Source organism: Strigops habroptila, chromosome 1 (assembly GCF_004027225.2).
Source record: "Strigops habroptila isolate Jane chromosome 1, bStrHab1.2.pri, whole genome shotgun sequence".
Lineage (NCBI taxonomy): Eukaryota > Metazoa > Chordata > Aves > Psittaciformes > Psittacidae > Strigops > Strigops habroptila.
In genome coordinates, this window is record NC_044277.2 from 13553701 (window position 1) to 13576050 (window position 22350).

General features: G+C 41.4%; 1 protein-coding gene across 4 annotated transcripts in view; it reads left to right on the forward strand.

Annotated features, from left to right (window-relative positions):
• The window catches only part of ENPP2 (ectonucleotide pyrophosphatase/phosphodiesterase 2), a 53057-nt gene extending 41803 nt beyond the window's left edge, over window positions 1-11254 (forward strand). For all 4 annotated transcript variants that reach the window (XM_030499215.1, XM_030499232.1, XM_030499208.1 and 1 more), the window contains 7 exons: window positions 36-84; window positions 574-710; window positions 1205-1340; window positions 2515-2592; window positions 5111-5243; window positions 5862-6018; window positions 10644-11254. In XM_030499215.1, the coding sequence (XP_030355075.1) occupies window positions 36-84; window positions 574-710; window positions 1205-1340; window positions 2515-2592; window positions 5111-5243; window positions 5862-6018; window positions 10644-10814 (861 nt within the window). In that variant the 3' untranslated portion in view covers window positions 10815-11254. The remainder of the gene's footprint in view (window positions 1-35; window positions 85-573; window positions 711-1204; window positions 1341-2514; window positions 2593-5110; window positions 5244-5861; window positions 6019-10643) is intronic.
• The last annotated feature ends 11096 nt before the right edge of the window (window positions 11255-22350 follow it).

Below are 22350 nucleotides of genomic sequence, written 5' to 3' on the forward strand. Positions count from 1 at the left end.
TCTTGTTCTTTTTTTTTTCTTTTATTCCTGAGAAGAACAAGTTGGATGAACTCAACAAGCGCTTTCATGTCAAGGGAACAGAAGGTAAGGGGAAAAAAAATACCCTTTTACTGAGCGACCACTTTGGCCTCTCCGTTGAGAGAGACTTTCTCTCCTTCCTATGTTTTTTCTAAAGTCTGGAGAAGAGTGGCAGGAGTGATAGAATAGGGGCTGACTTAAAAGTACAAAAACATCACCTCATGTGTGACTGAAATGCAGACACAAAGATCTGTGTGGAGTCTCCTGTGTTTGGAGAAACACCCTTTCTCCATGCTATGACCCCAAAAAACTTTCAAGGGCAGAAGGGACTTTTAACCTCAAAGTGGGTTGTGACCCTGGAATGGGGATCCCAACCAAAACTATTGATGAATTGCTGCTCTCTCTGTTAAAAGATTTCCTTAGCTGTTATACATCATCAGTGTCCCATTAAGAATCACTGTAAAATCAGCATGAGTTGGAAAGCAAATCCTTTTTTCTTTTTCACCTTTAAGGTTTTCAGTGATAAATATAAATGTAATTTCTTTTGATTTGTAGAGAAGCATCTTCTCTATGGGCGCCCCGCAGTACTGTACCGCACAAAATACAACATCTTGCATCACCATGACTTTGAAAGTGGCTACAGTGAAACATTCCTGATGCCTCTCTGGACATCCTACACTATTTCTAAACAGGTTAGTTCTGTCTTTGCTCTTGAAAAAGTGTTTAAAAAGCCCTGGGGAAATCTGTTTGGTACCCGTATCCTTGAAGTCCTAAGATTTCCCTTCCCTGAGTAGATTTTTCCCACCAGAAATTATGCTGTAAATACCAGAAACATGCTTGTAAACGGTGGCAAAATCCTTTCTTTCCTTCAGGAGAAAAGAGTTCTAAGGCAGAAGGGCTGTATATTTATTTTTCTGGTTTCATTTTCTTTCGAAGTTTTGCTTGATGGGGGTTTGTTTTGCTATGATGGAATAATCAGTGACTTCATTTGAATTATTTTATATGGTGACTTCGAATACCTTTGAGGAGGGGCTCTGCAGCAGGAGCAGGATTCGGTTGTACAGTTATGTGGTTTACTCCACACAAGGTCTTCCATGTAATGTTGACTATATGAAACAGTTTTCTTTTAGCTATGAATGCTGAAATTTACTTTCCTTGTCATTTCTGTCTATATTCCTCAATGCAGGCAGAGGTATCCGGTGTCCCGGAGCACCTGGCCAGCTGTGTGAGGCCCGACCTCCGCATTTCTCCAGGGAACAGCCAGAGCTGCGCAGCCTACAGAGGCGACAAACAGCTCTCCTATGGCTTCCTCTTCCCTCCTCGTAAGTTCAGAGAGCTTTCTAATACCTAGAGGCTTTGTAATGTTCTTTTTTGTTAGGGAAAACCTTATGTATGACACACCTTCCCTCAGATATAAACAGACTAAGTAGTACTTGAGATTGTTGGGAAAGAAGAGGTAGGAATGGTTTAATTTCCCCCTGATCCAGGGTGATGCCTTCCTCTGTGATGTCTCCTCCTCAGAAGAGCTGCTCCTTCACCTGCATCATGTATGGGGCCCAATGGGATGGATACATTATTCTTGCTGCATTTGCGGAGGACCAAGGACCCAACGCCACAATTTGCATGATTTGCATGAGAGATGCTCCAAACTGATGCCCAGATTCATGCACAAAACAGTGAAGTGTCCCAGTTTAGTTAATAAAAGGAAAGGTGAACAAAGAAGTGCATGGAGTAGGAGTACAAGCTAGAAGACAACCTTCAAAAGCTGGCCCTTTAATGTCAGTGGGTAGATACCAGCTTATATGAACAGGGAATCTAGTCAAAGTTTTGAAATTTTAATTCAAACATCAGTAAGATAAATGTATATTTAATTTATAAATCCAAATTAGGTTCTTACATACTGTAAAAATTTCAACCATGCTACAGAAATAGTGCTAGTGGAAAATCTGTGTAAATAAGTATCCTGGATTCTCCTGGTGCAGTTACATTGGTTCAGTCTTGGAGCAACAATCTTCTGGAATCAGTTAATGTTCAAGGCACACAACTGTCTCAACAGTTGTGAACTTCATTGCTTTGCTTCCTCACTCAGTGGCTGAAATACTTTATGGTGGATTTCTGATATGGAATTACTGGTGCAAAGGCTTGCTCAGAACTAAAAGATAATCCTGCACTCCTCTCCCTGGAAATTGCCTCTTTTGTAAAATCCTGCAGAGCAGCTCTCTGACTTTCGAGACTGCAAAAATAGATGAGCTATAAAAATATTTGAACTTGTTGACAGTTGAAGCAAAGATAAAATCCTCACTTTCCATGTTCAGCTGTCACATTAAAGACAAATTTTATGCACATAATGTGCACTTCTGAATATAGCATTCAGATTGCTGTTTAGATGACAGTATTCCCTTTGATTAATCTCCGAAGCCATTTTTAAAAACATTTTTATATTCTTTGAATTTCCGATATTTCATCTTGTTAATATTTTCTGGTTTATTTTTTCAGAACTAAGTTCCTCTGCAGAAGCCAAATATGATGCTTTTCTAATAACAAATATCATTCCAATGTATCCTGCCTTCAAAAGTAAGTGCCTTTTCCATGGGTGTACTTTTCTTTCCCAACTTATTTTTTTCTTAATATGTGTGTTGGACTATGGAATGAATTGATGGGAGAAGTTTAGAAAATAAAGTTGAGTTACCTGTAGCCAGCAGATAATGCATGTGGGCACCTCTATATTTCTAGGTACGGGTAGGCACAATACCACAAGAAAGACTTAAGTTGTAAGAAAGGTTTATTTTCCTTAGAGCTCGGCTAAGATAAGAGCACAGATGTGCCGTAGTTCAGCAATTTCATGCCACGGTAACTCAGTTTGTGCAAGACCATTCAGACTTTCTTGTCTGTAGCCCAAGCTAGTGCAGAACATACTTTGGCAACATGTTTTTACTTCTCAAGCCTGGGAGTGTGCACTTAGCATGTTGTTGTAGTTCAGGGGCGAGTGGTTATTTTTGATTCTTTCTTTCCATGCCCTTAGAGGGAGACCTAACATATTTATTACCTATAAAGAAAAAGCAAGAGGAAAATAAATGAGGAATGACTTTAACCTGGCTGAAACTTTCGGCACTGCAGGGATATAGTATTAACATTTCTTTTGTCTGCACATCCCTTTTCTCTCTAGTTTTGCCAAGAGGTAGGAAAACCGTCAGACTATTCTGGTGGCATTTTTGGCTTGGCAGGAATTGGGAAGCCTTGGACGAAACTCAAAAGCCTGTTCTTGTGAGATTTCCAATTCAGATTTTAGGCCAGAGAGGTTTGGATAAACATCAAAGCCCATGGGAAGCTTTTTCTTTTTAACCAGAAAAGAGTGTTTTAACTGAAAAACCTCTGAGTAGGAGCAAGTGGGGATGTTTGCTGGAAATCTAAGCAAAAGCACTTAACTGATTACAGAGTGCAAAATTATTGGGGATTTCCCACTCCAATCACTTCATAAAAATGATCTTTATGCTAATATTAGTCTAAGCAAATTAGCCATGATGCTAATTACAGGAGAACAACCCACCACTAGCAGCTCATTTTGTCTAGTGGCCTTCTTCATCATCACAAGTGGGTGAAGGACTCCCTAAGAAAAAATGCTGGAACTAATATCATTCCGTTACAAACCACTACATGTGTGCAGGTTGCAATGCTGAGAGCTGATTATAAGCTTGTTATATGGAGCTGTTTCCACACCAGGGAAAATATGAGGTGGCAGTTTTATGCTATGCTGGGTTTGGTGACAGTGCTGGCTGCTGAGGCCCGATATTCTTCTTTGGGTTTTTTAATTCACATTTTTAAGTCCCATCACATCCCTCCAGGCAATAATTCTCTATCCATCTTTTCCGCAATGAGTATGTCTTAAGCACCTTCTGCTTTGCCCCAGGAGCTCCAAGATGATGCCTTTGGGCTGGCCCCCTGTTACGCTGGCATTGTTGTCTATGTGGCTACAGTAGAAACCTAAGTTGGGCACTAATTCAGCTGGAAAACTGAGGGGGGAAAGCTTTCCTTTTGGGCTACTTTTATTGTTAGGGCTAATGCATTGGAGGAGCAAGCAGCTGGAGGAGTGGTATTGCCAAGTGCTTACCGCAGCTGAGGTTCTTGTTAGACCATTGCTTGTGGGGCCCTCTGCGTCAGCCTGAGCAAGGAGTTCATGTGGCGCTGAGCACTCTCAGGACAAGGCGTACTGGGGAACTTGCTGAAGCTGGCATTGCCATCACCACCAGGGAATCATTGACTTAATGGACTGAGCTGGCAAGACAGAAGTTAAACTTTTACAAGTCTGAGTTGTTTTGTTTACACACACTTCTGTTAGTGTTGGAAAAAAGAAGGAAAAGAATGATGTAACAGGAGACTCCAGTGTCTTTCCTGTCTCTGCAAGCATCTTAACTTGTAAAGTTGAGGGGGGTGTGGTGGGAGAAAGTGTCACGCTCTTCCCAAAAGCTGCTGTAATGAGATGCCATGCCATACTTTGGTCATGCCCGATGGCACTTAATTTAAAAATTAGTCATTTTGTATCCAAGGAGAATTTAACTCCTTTAGAAATACCTCTGTATTTCCCATTCCTTTAAAATATTTGCAGTTTACTTTTAATCATGGTGCTGTTTCCTTTCTAGAATAAAAAAAAAAAAAAAAAAAAAGCCACATCACCATTCCCTGTAACATGATAAAAAAGATAAAAAAGACAAAGGAAGTGTTTACAGGGACATCAAAAGCATGTGAATAGCTGTTTCTGCTGTTTGGTAAAGGAACAGCGGACTCTCTGTGCAATGTCTATGGCAATGCCAGCCTGGGAGTGGTACCGTGCATTTCCTTTATCGCTGGTTGGGGAGAAAAAAAATCAACAGAGAACAAAGCAGCCTGAATAGGCTTTATTGACCAAACTGAATGAAGCTGCAGTAAATCTATAATGCTTAGTCTTTGATTTCCCCTACCATTGTGTGAATGATGTCCACTGGATTTTTATTTTCAGGAGAAAAAGAATTGTTTATAATCTTGACATGTTTTGACTTATAAAAATTTTGGTGTATTTTATTTTCAGTTGGGTTTTTTTTCTTGTTTTTCCTCACAGAGGTATGGAACTATTTCCAGAGGGTTTTGGTGAAGAGATACGCCACTGAACGAAATGGAGTCAATGTTATAAGTGGACCAATCTTTGATTATGACTATGATGGTTTACATGATACACCTGACAAAATAAAACAGTAAGAGTTTGTCTTTAAATTGGTTTTCTCTTGCTTAATGATGGCTTTATCTTAAACAATTCATTAGCTGTACGTTATTTAATTTTTGGGAGGAGATGTAATTTTCTAGCTCTTTCTAAAATTATTGTCCATCAAGACTGAATGCCCCTTAGGTAGGACAGTGGTAAAAATAAGGGATTGGCAATTCTGTAGGTAACTGTTCACCTTGACTTTGAAATTAAGTGTTCATTCATCCTTGAGATGGAGCTGAATTATGTTCCAAATAATCTATTTTCTCTAAAATCCTTCAGAACTTAAGAGCTAACAACTGGATACTAGAGCAAACCATAGCAGTGCTATTGAGTTAGATACTCAAGTCTTTCATTAATTCAGTAATGCTTTTTCTCTCTGTCCCTGAACTGAAGAAACTTTTCAACACTGGTGTGTGGTATTTCTATAGCACAGGATCAAAACATTAGCTAACTGAATGCTCATTTTTAGATAGTGTTTAGGAATCAAAACCATCTCGACAGTGTACATGTGTCCTCACATGTAGGGAAGAAAAGACCATATTGTTTGTGTAACCTTCTTCCAAACAAGTTTATCCTTTGTGGATAAATGTTTGCTTTATTCCCTCAGGTTTGTGGAAGGCAGCGCCATCCCCGTTCCTACTCATTACTATACCATCATAACCAGCTGCTTAGATTTCACTCAGCCAGCCGACAAGTGTGATGGACCACTCTCCGTTCTCTCATACATCCTTCCCCACCGGCCTGACAATGATGAGAGCTGCAATGTAAGTTCTGCTGCACTACTGTAGCCCTGTGGTAATACAACCCTGGGACATGTGAAACCCCATTACTATTAGATGCTAGTGCTCACTGTTGTCTTGAACTACTACTGCACCTAATATTGTCAGGAAGAACTGACATACAGTAGGTTGGCTGTAAACAACATGTAGGCTTCTAAATTTTGGCAGACACTGTCATTGTAACTTCAGAGCAGATTGGGGGGAGGTTGTGTGTGCAGATGTATTGTGCTGGCAACAGTCTGATGTTTTTATTGAGGTCTGAGAGTCTCTCTGCTATGGCAGTCGGGGTGCCTCAGACAGCATGATTACATTCAATCCACACAGTATTAAAACTATATGCTGAAACCTGACATGGGTAGAGTGCCAATTCTTGCGTTTCCAGAACATGTCTTGATTCAAGGGAAAATTTGGGTTTCTTATTAACAGAGATCACCAGACACCCCTCCTGGTTCCTTTCCTATCTTCCTTTAGGATGCAAGATCCTATAGTTAAGAATCTTGGTGAAGTACAAAGGCTTTGGTCTGGTCAGCACTACAGAAAGCAACATGCACTTGGCAGCTGACCATGCGGCAGGAGAGCAGTTGGGTCCCAATGGGTTCTGGCGCTCTGCAAGGACAGCAGTTCTCCCAGGCAGCTGTATTTAGACTTGTCCTTCCGCCTGAACTTGTTCTCCCATTACACAGCTGTGTGGATTCCTGCACACAGACACTTCACTATAGGCTGCCAGGAGACCGTTTCCTGAATGAACGCGTTAACATTATGAATTTTGTATTGGCACAAAAAAGTTAAGACTCCTATTCCAGCTACAGGCAGAAATAGTCATTCCAACTCTGTACACAATTCACCTGGAACACTGTCTCTTTCTCATTCATTAAACATGGCCTGCTTTCAGGTCTCTCTTTTTAAAACCATGCTTTTGGAGCAGTATCCCTCTCTCTTGAGCAGGTCTGGCTTCCCCCTGTTTAGACTCTTAACTGCTTTGGGCAGAGATGTCTTCCACCAGAAGTCTCAGAAAGCCCTATATATATTTGATCGTGGTTATTCTCTGGACTCTTCTTCTGAATCAGGATCCAGTTGGTGATCTGGAAGTTACTAATCTGGCAGTTATTTGTGCCTCTGTTCTTGTATCTCTGCTCATATGTAATTTTATGACAAAGTCAATTATTTCTTTCTCCCTATATTGCGTGACATGGTCCTCTTAAACTGCTGAAATCTTTTTTATGAACTGTTTAGAATAATGGCCTCCTTTACTTTTTGGTTTCTTATATTCCAACCCAGGCTTCTTTTTCCTGTAGGTCATACTACTTATGATATTTATAGTTCTGGGAGGAACTTCAGTGCTACTTCAAGGTCATTAGCAGATATTGGTCTATGCTTTTTGCATAGCAAATTTACATATGCTTTTTACATATGCTTTTTACACTCCAAAAATGTTTAAATGTAGCTCTTGAATGAAAATACAGTTAGGCAAAATTTTGCCTTTCAAATACAGTGTCAGTCTTCTGCACATGATGTTCCATCTTATTTGTTCAAAGAAGTGATTTTGTAAAACCTTACATTCTTCATGGGTGAAATGCATGGGATAATATAAGAATTTTTCCTTAACTTCTCCACAGGTTTCTTGTAAGATCTGAAGAAATATTAGCTTTCCCCCCACTCTGCCCTTGTAGCACACACTTTCTCTCTCCTTACATGGCTGTTGGAGAACACCGCTACTCTTCTCATTTGAATTTGTTCCATTTCCAAGCTGTGTTTATTCATGGTGAGGTTATACCCATTTATTCTTGTGTCAACATTTTTCTATGGCTTAAATAGCCCTTCACTGGGCTTCTTTGGGATTTACCCTAGTGATGATTTATGATGATTCTCAAGGCATATACTTCTCCCTATTCATGGGAGACCCAGGATCTTTTTTGCTCTGTTTGTAAGAGAGGATGAGCATTTTAGTAGCCCTCCTATGTATCTGTTCCAGACTGATTTTTTTCTTCGTCTTTTTTTTTTTCCCCCTGGAACATGAAGGAGATAAGTACTCCAGCTGAGATCTCAAAATGAAAATGGTTTTCTTTCCACTGGACACAACTCCTTTGATAGTATCTAGGATTTGCTTTTTCCATAGCTGTGTTATAATGGTGGCTCACAGCCATGCACAACCAGTACATCCAGGTCCTTCTCTTCTGTCTGCTGTTTCATTCAAGAAACTCCCACCTTAGCAGAAATTTTTGCCGTCATTGTGGATAACCCAGTTTCATACTATACTGCATCTGCATCATCCAGTACAGTATTCCAGTCTTCCTCTGCATTGACAGAAGCTCCCAATTGTTTTTTGTTTTGTTTTTACTAGCACACAAATGACTCTGGCACAAAAAGCACATATGAAAACATTACACAAAACTCTTCCCAGTATCAAAGCTGAAGGAACCCTGCTAGAAACTTCCTCCAGGCCACAATTTTCCCTTTCAAATTTCTTTTTTTAGTAAGTGAGTTCCTCACCTACCTTGTCTATGCTCTGACCATGTTCAATTTTCCCTGCTAATAATTTGACATCCAGAGAAACTCTTTTATCCAGAATATCCAGTATTTTTTCCAGTGGATTTTAGGCTAGCCTCCTAATTGGTTGCCTATTTATATTTACCTCCATGTTTTCAATTGTTAGTTTTTCCTTCTAAGACTCTACTATTGAGGTGCTACTATCCAGCACTGATGGAGAAAACTATCACTTTAAATATATATACTTCATTAATTGTTTTGCAGTAATATAATACCATGTTAGCTGACCACTGTGTTTAAAATTCTTGCTGCTGGACCTGAGGTTTCATGGGCCAGTTGTGGAGTGGAAAAACTACAATCTAGGTCAGTTTATTGATTTTCTGGGGCTGCCTGGCTGGACTTGGTTTAAACAACCTCACAATCCTGTGATTTCTTTATATTCATATTACAGATCTTTTGCAAACACTTAGAGGAGTCCTCCTTATATTCAAAAAAAGTGAGCTTTGTAGCAACGGGACTTTCCTCAGAGCTCTGTAAAATGCAGATTTCCTGCTCAGAAGGAAGGCTTGAAGACAACCAAATGTCACAGTGATTGCATTTGCAGTAATAACATTGTGGAGGCTCATTTGTACAGTAGCAACCTGATCACTAGAACGAAGGCTGAGCAGGGGGCTTCCTGCGGCCAAATCCTGCCAGGCAGCGGCATTCCTGGAGCATGGCACTGCAGGGAGTGAGCAGGCACTCTCCCTTCTCTTCACTCTTAATTTGCATGCATCTCTTCATGTTCCAGACCTGGTTTTGAGCTGCAGGTTGCTAATCCTCAGGTTGAGAGGAAAGTCTGGAGCTGAAAAGCATCAAACCAGACAAATGCTAACTGGGTCATGGACGTTTGCTTTAGCGCAGCCAGCTGTGACCTAGCTGGCACTTGGTGTCCTCTCTGTGCAAATGATGACTCTCGCCCTCCTGGCCTTTGCAAGGGAACCCACTGCCTTGGTCGTGGCACATCTACTGCTTCAGGTAGGCTGTGACATTGCTGAAGCTTAGCCTTGATCAGCGAGAGGACCACTCTGCAGGAAGACCTTGTGGAGACAGCCAGAAAAGGGCTCATTTTCACAGCTCAGCCCAGAAATAGATTTTTATCATCAAGATTTCCAAACCATGCATGGAGTCCAAACAGCCGGAGGCACAACCCTCCATTCCTAACTTGCTTCCCCAGCAGCAGTGTCAACGTACCAGACAGAGAGGCCAAAGGGGGAAAAGTCCTGTTTGCTCTGTCCTTTTCCCACGTCTGCTCCCTGCTGTGCAGGCCTGGCTGCAATGCTCATGGGACTTTTCACTGGGCTGGTTAATGCGCTCAAAACAGCCAGGAACTGTAGTGTGTTGCAGGGCTGATTTTCTGATGTATGAGTTACATTAAGTTGGTGGATGGCTCCAACATGTGCTGGAGCTGGCGCAATATATGCAGAAGGAGCAGCCTCCTAAGAAAGATTACAGCCACACAACCCTACCCAAATCACATGCTCTGGCAGCATCGCCGCCTTTTCATATTGGAAAATGCTTAGTGAAAGTCTTCTTTCTATCAGTGTATAATATGTATGTTCCAATAACAGGATTTTACAGGTACAACATAAACCATAGTCCCAACTGTTTAATGAATCATAATCCTAACAGTAAAGTGGAAAGTTTAAAAGAATATTGTGTTAGAGGTGCTGGTCAGATACGAATAATGTGTAGAGGTAGGGTTCAAAGCTAAACAGCCTAGCGTTTGGGCTTTGGTAGCACACAGCTGATGAATATGGAGCTCTTTCTGTGGGATAAAAAAGTATGTAGCAACCAATGGATCTTCTAAAAGCGTATGGCTGCAATGCCTGCAACATGGGCCCAGCTTTTTCTAGATGACTGTGGTCATTGTCTCAACCCCATGCTAAAATGGGTTCCAAAATAAATAGGAATCATCTTGCATGGCTAGTTTCATATCTGTTTTCTTGGAACTTGTTTACCTTAGTCATTCTTGAAGAGAGTGCAGAGATTCTTCAGGTGGACCCAATGTTTAGAAAAGCTGCATTTGCTTTTGGAGCTGATTTTTAACATGGCATGTTATAAAATGTCATTTTACTTTTCAGAGCTTGGAGGATGAATCGAAATGGGTTGAAGACCTTCTTAAGATGCACACTGCACGTGTGCGTGACATCGAACAGCTCACAAGCTTGGATTTCTTCCGAAAAACTAGTCGCAGCTACACAGAAATCCTCTCCCTAAAGACATACCTGCATACGTTTGAAAGTGAAATTTAGCTTTCTAACCTTACTCAGTGCATCCTTTTATCAACTGGTGTATATTTTTATATTGTTTTTATATTTATTAATTTGAAACCAGGACATTAAAAATATTAGTATTTTAATCCTGTATCAGATCTTAAATATTAAACCCTTGTGTCATTTGTTTGTTTCTCTAATGTTTAATATAGGTATGTCTCTTGGTTTATTTAGTAGCGCTTGTAATACTGCAGCTTGAGTCCTTACTCCGAGCTTTTAAGTGGTGCTGCAGGGTTTGATATGTGCATCATGGAAATATTAATTTCCCATGCTCCTTTACCACACTTGTAGTCCTGTACTGTGTATCAAAATACTGAACATGTAAAATTACATTCATTTACTGTTAACTATGTGACAGACATATTTAAACCCTATAGACAAATAGCATCTTAAATATAATAAACCACACATTCAGTTTTTTTAATGTGTTTTGATTTCCTTTCACAGGGACTTTCAGAGGCACTTGTGGGCAGCTGAGTGCTGCCAGAGCTCTCTTATTCACCGGGCAGAGCCCTTCTCAAGAGCTTAGGTTGGCTGGTAAGAGGACTGCCAGGACCCCAGGTGCCCTGTCCTAATACTCAGCAGTGAGACGATAAACCACACACCCACAGAATGTCATTACTGGTTAGGTTTTGCCATAGTAGCAGAGCTGGGAGGGGAGGTTGGTTGGTGTCGTAAGCTACTGGGGTACGCCACACATGGCCCTGCTCTGGAGGTGTGGGGAGGCTGTGAGGTGAGAACATCTGCTGTCACCGGTAAGGCGGTATTGCACTCCTTCTGCATTGCTGCTGCTCTTGGAAGGTTCCTGGGAATAACTGCTCCATTGGCCTTTCCCTACCTAGAGGGAAACTGAGATAAGGGAGATGTTTAAGGAGGTAACATTGCTAAACACCCAGCAGTGGGCTTTTAGATGGGAGGAGAAAATCTGATTTTTGTCATCTTGTTCTAAAGGCCAGAATCTGCAGAGTTTTCCCCTAATCCGAGTTTGAGGCTTAATGCTAGCCCTCATTCTCAAAGGAAGACCCTTGGCCTCATTGCACATACATAACTTCTGGTACTGTGAACCTCATACAGTGCATGTGATTTACAACCTAGTCAAGTGAATCAAATCTCTGTTGGCTACTTCTATGCATTCACAGTCTCGTAATCCTGGCAAGCCTCTACAAGTGACACTGATGGCACAGTCCTAAGCCAATGGAAGAGGCACTGTTGCATGCTAGCATATCTAGATAATGGCCTCTTTTGGCATTGACAGCTTCTTTAGAAGGCATATGGTATGGAGCATTAGCATTAGTGTAGTTGGCTGATGTAAAAGATAAATTTTTGTTTAGAATTCCTCTTAAGGCTCAAACCACCAGTGGCACTATTACAAAGCCATCATTTGGGGTTACAGGTTTCCCTCTCTACCAAAGTGCTTTGTGTCTATTTTCTCTTTGAGTGTTGCAAATGCTGGAGGGAAGTGGGAAGGGCTGGGAAGCATCTCAGCCATGTACACAGACAAGTAGCCAGGTCTTCTAAGTAAAATTAATCTGACACAATTTCAGCAACTTGCATCCCATAGCATCTATTTAAGAGAAAGCAGTAAACAGGAATTAATTATGTTAACACTGATGATAAAGTTCTTGTGACCAGTAGACAAAATTTTATTATTCTAGGTGCCAAATTCTGTTTAAATTAGAAAAGCACAAAACTTGAAGGCTTTAAAATCCCCCACAAGTGTCAGGATACAAATTCTAATAACTGCATAAAGCTCTGGGAAATGTCTGATTCCTGCAACTTAAAAATTGTCTCTTGTGGTTGTCTGGTAGCACAGAAGTATTTTCCTGTAAGCTTTTGGCAGGGCTTCTTGCCATGATAAACTTTACGTTCTTACATGTGCTACAAAGGGTATTTCCTCTGGATTTAAAACAGTTTTCAGTTAAGTCCTGATTCCTTCAACACCAACTTTAGTGATTATATAATGTGGTTGTTCATAAACTAAACTCAAGACCACCGCTACTGTTTTGCTTTGACATTAATCTGTTGCTTTGGTTTTGTTTTTTTCTTTTTTTCTGATTTAATCTAACGAATGATGTAACTCTCTTATTTTCTCCAAAATAAGATGATATTTATACCAAAGGAACATTTAAGCTCTGAAAGATACTCTTCTTGTGTTCAGAGAAGTTTGCTTTTAAAATACAGTTAGTGATGTTGGATGATGGTTGGGAGAGATTATTTAACTCTATCTCAATTTCACTGAAGAATGATGATTAGTGTGTAGGAAATGTGATTTTCTTACTTAGTTGCTTGCTGTGAGAATAAACACTAGTAATTTATTTCTGTTCTGCTTAGTTCTCTTCAGCCCTTGGCCCATGCTATTGTATGGTACTACTGTCTTATTTTACCATGCTGGCAGAAGTAGCAATGCTGGTGACTTCTGTGAATTGTATGGGGCTTTTTTCCTGTTAAAAGATAACTTATCAACACAAAAGTTCCAGTGCAAAGCTAAAGCCTTGTAAATCCCTTTAAACAGCATGGGCTCTGCAGGGAAAACAGGCATTTTAAAGGAAACTTGTAATTTCCCTTTGGTATTCATCAGGGTGAATGTTAGCTTAGGGCAATGTGTAGGAAGGAACCCTGCTGCTTTCCATTCCTGTTAGACCGTTTTGAAAATATGAAATACCACTTGCTTCTGTTACATGTTTCCTTTCCTTGATATTACTCTGGCTTCTGCAAGAGGTCTGTTGAGGAGAACAAGCACTGAATTTTTCTGTCAAGCAAACACTAGTTTCGAGGGTTTGGGTAATTACTGTTTTCAATGGGTGCTGTGGGTTTGAAGCATGTTTAATAGGTTGGAGGTAGTTCTGTTGAGCAATTGTCAGGGCAACAAAAGCCATAGGTGTCCTGCACACCTGACAAAGTCCTTTTGCTCAGGGAAAACCCTTCAGAGGCAGTTGCGCAACTACAATATCCCTGCTACAGTAAACTGTTACTTTTTTTAACCCCTTTTTCATGGTCACATATCCTTAACAGATAAGCACTGAAAGCAGGTCAAGTAACCTGACCAACAGCATTGTCATCATGAGAAATCATAGCGAAAGTCACCATCCTATACTGGCAGTACTGGCATACTTAATTACTACTGATTATATTCTGTCCTGGTCAGCTAACAGCTTGGTTAGATGGATACTTTCTGCTTGCTGCTACTTCCCTGTCCTTTATTCCCTTCATGGTGTTAGGCGCAAGGTTCAACAATTTCTGCACTCACTTGCAGACACTGGCACTGCTTTGGCAACAGATCAGTTTGTATTGTGTTGTAAAGCACTTTCAGCTCCAGAGGAACAAGAGAATTAAAAAATGTAACTGTCAGGTCTGTGCCATCTTGTGAAGGTTTTTCAGTGTTCACAGGGAGTAAATTTATGTACCCATGTTTAAATAGGCCAATCTTGCTGTGTCCCTGCATACTGCTCCAAAACAATCCTGCCATAGTCCCCAGCTTCTCAGTGCTTTACATGTAACAGTCAGCTGATGGTGTGAAGATATTTTAACAAATGAAAACACACAGTTCTTGTATGAGAAGCCGGAAAAAAAAAAGCTATCATAAGGAGATAAGAGAGGAAGTTTCCCATTTCAAGAGACAGAAGAAGCTGAACAGGTTGAAGGTCCAGGAGATACTGCTAGAAGGGAACCATGGCTGCAGATTTATTTGGCAAGTTTATGAAGTCCCTGTTCCTCCTGCACCCAGCCTTTTCCAGTAGATGAAATAACTCTCTACTTTCTGCACACAGTCAGGAAACAGAAAACTTCTCAGGAAAGTTGAAGGAGTTCCCCTCTGAAGGTGTTGCTAGTTGCAGGAGCAGAATATGAACTCTGGAAGGATCGGGTCCTCTACAGTGAGGGCAGAGTGCGGGGTCTGACCTGAAAAAACAAATCTCTATCAGCTGGAGCTGATGCTACATCAATCCTTCCCTTAGGACCCATGTGCACCCCAAACATCTTTAAGTTCACGGAGCTGTGCAGCTTGCCTCAGCAGCTCTCTAAGGTGACAGAGGGGATACTGCTTGTGGTGTGATTGAGAAAATTCCCCTTTTCTTTTTTGCTTTCCTAGAGCAGGGCAATGTGTGGGTGCTGCAGACTTGCCACCTCTCCTCTGCTCCAGTACAGCGCTCTTCAAACAAGTTTTGCATTTAGGGCAGTGTGGTTTATACTGCTGTTTTGGCGCAGAGAGACAAATGAAACTTCACAGCCTTCCCTGGAGATGGTTTCTATCACAGGCATGGATAAAACTGGGGTATGGAGAGGTTGAATAATATGTTTAAGGACATGCATAAAGTAAACCCAGTAAAGCTGGTCACAGCACTCCTGTGTTGGGTTTAATATGTGAGGTTTTAAAATAATTTTTGGTTAGTGGTGTCACTGGTGAGAGGGCACAGGGGAAGTTTTGTAAAACAGAAGCCTCAGAATCATGTGGCTGAAATAAAATTTGAATTACAGGGCTGTAGAAGCAAAACTCCCTTTGGAGTAAATCATGCTCAATTAGTTTTCTATCAATCCCATCCATCCAAATGCTTTTGATAGGCCTGGTTCCTTATCAGAGTCCTCCCCTGTCCAGAGGGATGCCACAGTATGTGTCTGTCCATCCTGTCTGTAGTCCTAGTCCAGCTTGGTTTTGTGATTCTAGTTTCCATTTCCCTTGCTGCACTCCCAGAGAACTGTTGCACTTGACCTGAGATAGTCATGGTAATACAAGTATACTCTGATCAGGATAGACTTGCCAGCAAATGATTAGTACTGTGTTAACTGTACGTTTTCCAAGTGGGACCATACAAATGTTTAAAGTTCAGCCGTTGTTCAAGACAGGATCAAAAAAGGCATTTTAAACATTGTGGCAAAATACCTAATCTCGTTTCTTTGCACTTGTTGTGTAAATATAAGATAAGAGCAGTATTCCCAAGGTTACCACAAACAGCCCATCACTACAGGGTACAAGCTAACATTGTATGTTGACATAAAAAGCAGCATTGCTGGAGTCAGCCATGGCAAACAAACCCACAGATTCCTTTGCAAGTCAAAAGTTTGAGATGTAACCTATTCAGACCTGCCCTAACAATGGAAAATCCCTGCCCTGCTGTCGCATCCACAGTACATGCATAGTTGTTCTACAGCCTTACCTTACCTGCTGTTCTCTAAACACAGTAGGGAAAGGCAGATGGACGTCACCCTGGTTTCATCTGCAGGTTTCACCACGAAGAGATCATCAGGTAAAGAAGTTAACAATTGTGGATTAGCACAGCTGTAACTGATTGACTCCAAAACTGGAATTTACTAGAAAAGAGGTGGGCTTACTTGTCATCATAAACCCTCAATGGAAAAGGATGAAATCCTTTTCAGGGGATATTTTCCTGAGAAGTTTTCTGTTTCTTGGCTGTGTGCAGAAAGTAGGGAGTTATTTCATCTGTTGGATGTGAAGGACTGACCTATCTGAAGAGGCTGGATGCAGAGGGACCAGGGACTTCATACACCTGCCCTGGTTCCCTTCTGGCAGCATTTTCTGTCTCTCCTGGACCTTCAACCTGTTCAGTCTCGTCTCTCTCTTGAACTTTCCCCACTTTTGAAGTGGGGAACTTTCTCTCTTACCTCCTTATATTTTTTTAATTCTTCTTTTTTTTCTGGCCTTCCTGCTTTATTTTCAGCTTTGATCTGTTCATCATCTGCAAAAAACTAGTGTCAGCCTAGCCAGTGCAGTGTCTGTGCACAGGCATATCTCTACAGCGTGCACTGCCACCAGTGCAGCTCTTAGCTCCATCAGGTCTTACACACTCATCCTGCAGAAAAGAGGATGCGGAAGATCCTGATATATCCCCAGTTTCTTCTCCAGTACAGTTAAAACCCCAGGGACGACTTTTGCAGGTAAAAACCCTCTTCAGAGTATTTAAGGTGGTAACATTTGCCTGTGTGCGTGGTTTCATATGGAGGCATTTAATGTCACTGAGGGTCAGATGTCAAAGATCTGATTAATCGACCAGAAATTCTCCATATAGGCCATGACTGACTAGACTTTTACTAGCAACTGAGAAAATTAAATATTAATGTCAGTATTTTCTCATCTGGGACTCCTCAGACCCAATCCAGACACATCAGAGGTGAGGATCTGTCTCAGCTCTGACTTCAGTGGATCATCTGCCCATTTTAATCTAAAAAAGTCCCTAAGACATTGGTGATGGCTGTAGTTTCACCTGCTCTCTTCCTGATGCCTATCGTCATTTCTGCTTTTAGTCTTCTCCATGTTTCTAGCTGGCTGTTAGGATGTGTTTTGGAGTGCATAGCCATAGTGTCAACAGCAAATGTACTATCCGCTTCCTCCTCCATTGTACAATCACATGAACAGTTGTCCCTACCAACCTTACTTAATCAGATGCTCATCTGCCTTGACCACCATTGCCTCCTCCTGCCCAAGGGCCCTTGGCTGAACTCAGGGTCTGTAGCTAAATTACTGGCTGCATCTGCAGAGTCCAGTGAAAAAGACAATGGGAAGCAGTTCATAGATGATGTGTTATCTTCTGGCGGTCTGTATCTCACCAGTGTGGGCTGCCACTTGGTCAGATGTTGACAGTCTTTTCCCATGCGAGAAAAAATGAATCCCTGAACACTGTTCACTAGCAATCACCTTGAATTTCAAAGGTTCTCCTTGGTGGTAACACTGGAAGAAATACTGCTGCTTCAGGGATCTAACACCTGACACTCTAATAATGATCCTTTCATGGTAGTAGAGAAAAGTCTGCCGAAAAATACTTCCTTTTATTTCTCTATTTTGTTGAAGGTGAAAGCCATTATATGTAGCATGCTTAGCTGGCCTAGCAGCCCTCCAGTCTGAACTAAGGGTGCACCTCCATGGCTTTCATCCTCCATGCTGCATGATCTATTTCTAGCCTTTCTCTAAAGGTTACCATATGCATTCATGAAACCTGGGAGCCCTCCTGTGGACAAAATCATGAGTTATTCTTCTGTTTGTTACCCCAAATCTGTTGTAATCAATCCAGTTTTGAACTTATCCTTGGAGTATTCATTGAGAAAAGTTTCAATCCATTGAACAAAAAAATATCTAGATACTTTCCTGGGTCTTTGTGGGGGAGACCTCATTACATCTCACTCCCCTGGGCCATTGTCTGATGTTGTCCACATCTCTTTTCCAAGGTTGGGGCACTGCCTGGCAAGCTGCCTGTTACTTCATGTCTCTTCCCTCCTCCCTCTTTGCTGTCTTTTGTAGGCTCCTCCTTTTCTTCTCTGATCTAGCCAGGTTCTCACCACCAGTCTGTCTAAGGACCTTCCAGTTGTGCATTAAATAATGTAATTAACATAAATTCCATGTTTATTGTCTTCAAGTTGGAGAAGTACGTGATTCACAGGGCTTTCGTGTGCTTAATTTTTATGTGCTGAAGTTGGAGAAAAAGTTTTATGTTTCCTTGGGGACTTCATTTTTTGCTCTTTGTCCAGCCCCCAGGAAAATTATGTTTCCACATGGTAGGCAATTGCTTTTAATTGCTTTTGTTTCACTGTACACAAGAAGCAAAACTGTCAGTTATCTGGGGCAGGTTTATGAGGTAATGGGAAAGGGTGAGGTGAAGATGAGGAAGGGTAAGAGGAGTAATAGTACGTTTGCTTTTGCCTTTATGGGGGCTGATGCTGTGTGTTTCTTCCCCGGTTTATAACTAAAGAGGGGAACAGCCACACAGTTATGCTAACAGCCATGACATCATGGCTGTGTGTGGTCTACATCGCAGATCGCAGGATGGTCCATTGGAGATGTTGGATTCACTACACAGAGTGATTAGCAGAGAAGGTCTGTGATCTCCAGCTCTTGCCAGTACTCATTCTGCCCTGGAATATGTAAAGGCAGATGGGTATTCATGAGGGTAAATACTTCAAGGCCTGTCATTTGTAGCATAATACAGGACATACCACAAGGGCTTGAAAAAGGTTTGAAGCTTTTAACTTGTACAACTGTTACCACATTTGAAGATATGGATGATGGGCATGGAAAATCCTACTCAATATTTCAGCATCAAGTATGAATTGAGTAGGTCTCACGAGGCTAACCTAGGACAGGGCAGAATTTGGAGCTTTGCTTGTATCAGAAACATTACCTGACAGAGGAAGAAGTACCCAAAACTCCACAGTCTTATAAGCTGCACTGCTGAATTTCACCTAAAAGAGTGGTACTCTTTTACTACTTACTACTTACAGATACTTTCAGTAGTAAGACTTTTTCAGATCACTGTGTCCCAACTTGACGCTAAAGGCAACTGGTCTTGGAAACCACAGTAAGAACTGCAACAAGCTGTAGCTCCAGTGGAATTAAGCTTTTGGCCTCACTGCACTAACTGGAAGCTAGATCCAGAACTGTAATGATAAGAAATGACAAGCCTAAATGTGTTCATGGTCAGATTATATCTTCTTATCCCTTTTGTGTCAACATCATTCTTATCTTAGCAAGCTCGCCTTCCTCACTGGTATTTAAATAATCCACCCACTCCTTCCCAAATTTTTTTGTTTTGTTTTGTTTTAAGCTGCAGGCACATCTCTTCTGAACTAGAAAAGAAACTGTTGCAACTAATTCCTGGAAGAGAGGCTTGTTTAATTTTTGTATTTATTTTATGGATTTAGATTTATGGGAGTACACACCTACATTTTATCCCCTGGCTACCTTTGCCTAATTCTAGTTTTATAATATGGATGTCATAGAGAGGACTGTGTTTTCCATTCTCATAATTAAATGTACCCCAGCAAATAAAGCTTGCACAAAGATAATAATTCTCCATCAGCCACTTAGTCCATCTCCACATAATTTAGTGTTGGTTTTTCCCTGAGGATATATTCCTGTGGGACCTTCCAGAATGCTTTCACAAGTCACCACCTCCAGCAGAAGGTTAAATTTCTTGGCGTTGCAGAAGTGGATTGTGTGATGTTCCCGGGCTTCGGATGCAGACTCTTTCAGCTATATTGAGTTGGCTGAAGAAGTTATTGCTTCCTCTCCCTGCAAGGGTTATTGTTTCCTCCATGCCTGCAGAATTGCTCCCCACTAACCCACTCAGTAACAGATAATTTCACAGAACAGTTTAAAAGCTCAAGATCTACTCATGTGGCTCATTTTACTTGGAAATGGGTTGGGAAGCAACACAACATATGCCTAGTTAGAAAACCAAAAAGAATGGTAACTAGTGATGGAGGGACTGAGTTGATTTAGTGGGGACTATAAATATTTTCATCTGAGACAGCTAGAATTAGGAGAGATGATCCTTCACGGCCCTTGTCTGCTTCAGACACAAAGCAGCCTGATTATTTTAAATCACCTTTGCTAATGGTTCAAACTAATCCAGTTACCCATGTTGGTGCAGGCTTGTCCTGTAGTGTTGTGAGGCAGGTGAGCCTGTTAAACAACACATTGATCCCCAAAAGCACGGCCTTACTGACCCCTTATTGCAGGGAGGTTGAACTAGATGACCTTTAAAGGTCCTTTCCAACCCAAGCCCTGCTACGATTCTATGATTCTAACTATCTCTTACTTAAGAGAACTTTAGTTCAAAGCATGAGGACTTTGCGTGTGCTGAGGTAATTATTTTACAGTGGTTTGAGGCAGTTGCCTGACTATCTATTTGCTCAATTAGCCACATGACTTGATTTTTAATGGTGCTGGTTGTTTTCATTGACTCCAGTAGGATTCCTCAGTTGCTCATAAGCCCTGAAAATAAGGCCCTGACTTTGCTGAGCTCTCTGTTCAGCAAAGCATTTCAGGAGCTGCCTAAGTCCAGGTATGTGTCAGTGCTTGATGCAACTTCTTGGAATGCTCTGTGTGTGAAAAATACACTTCTCTCCAGAGTGCCAAGTATTTCTGGCCTGGTAGTGTGATCACATCATTTGCGTGATCTGCTCCCTTCAACAACCTTCATCTCTGTGGACCTATTTCCACACATATAACCACTTGGTCTGAAAAATCTATGTCCAGCAGGTATCATAAATATAAGTGATGGTCCACTCACTGCTTTCCTTGGGAAAGTACCTTCAGAAAGTAACATGCATAAACTGGTGGATCACAGACCTAGTCAGGAGGAGGCAGAAGGTGTGAATATTGGGGGGATGTTTTGGCATCTCTACACTTTTGTACATCCTGTATATGCCACTTTTCTGAAAGTCATGAGGAGAGGTGGGTCTGATAGAATGCAATTTCAGCCTCTTCCACCATACCAGACACTATTAATGGAAAATCCCTGTTGATCTTCTTCTTGCCTGCGCAAATGTTCCCTGCAGTGTGTTCTCACTTCACTTCAAATGACCCAAGGGCTGGGGTTTAACCACTTCTCTGACTGTTTTCCTTCCTCAAAGGCTTTTTTCCTGCACCCAACATTTTCTTGGCTGTTTCACACCTTGCTTCCAGTTGAAGATCCTCTCATTGAACTCTCCCAAGCCTCTTTTAGGCAATGCCATTTTTTTCTGTTCTCTTTTTTTACTGTTTCAGTGGGTATATTTGTGAGGCTGAAAGAACAGGAGAAGCCATTTTTGCAGCACTTCACTGCCAGCTTCAGTGTATGCAGGATTTCTTCTTCAAAATGTGCCTAACATTTGAATGAAAAAGCTCCTATTATTATCTGATTCGCCTGTGTTTTCTCTGATACCCTCCATTTGAAATGTAAAGAGCAGTATTTCCCTCTGAAAGGTGCTTAATCTCTTTCTGTCTTTCATCTGGTTTTATGCTGAATTACCTTTAGATCATGATTCTCCACTGTGAATTACTTTTTGTCCTCTCTACCCAGGTAGAGCATTTCCAGGCCATTTACTAACCACATTTATTGAAGGAACAAAAAGATTAGTTTTACATTGGGTCCTACATGTGGTTAAAACTTGGGATTGTCCTGATTACCCAAGCTGTACAAATTAGTAAATTTGTAAGTGTAAAACAGTTCCAAGAAGTTCCTTTCCAACCAAAAGGAATTTCAGTGCTCCAGAGCTTTCTAAGAAAGATGAATATTTAATCCTGCACAACATAATTTTTTGCAAAGATAGATAAACACCGACCGTTATAGCAAAATAGATCACTTTCTGGGTTGGCCAGTTATTCAAAACTCTGGAGTCCTGAAGGCTGGTTAAGTTAAGAGGAAGAACCGGTAATGTTGTTCCTTTGATACTGTTTATTTCCAGGGAAGTCTCCTATAATTTAGCCTGGGATTTGAGAAGATGGCTGCAGTGAGGGACTGACTGTCTATGGCACACCCAGAGCCTGCCCAGGACTCCTGGATGCTCTGAACATGCCAAAGCCATCAGCACAGCACCCCGGTACATCCCAGGGCCCCAGATCTGCTGCACAGGATGAGTATGGCACATCTACCATCTGCTAGGACCAGAGCTGCATCCACAGCTTCTGAAAGCCACAACTGAGTGGCAGCACTGACCAAGTCTTCAATATGGAAGCTGCCTGGACAAACTTCCCAGCTGGGAAAAGACAAGCTGCTGGAAACATGGACTTAAGGTAGCTCTAATTAAA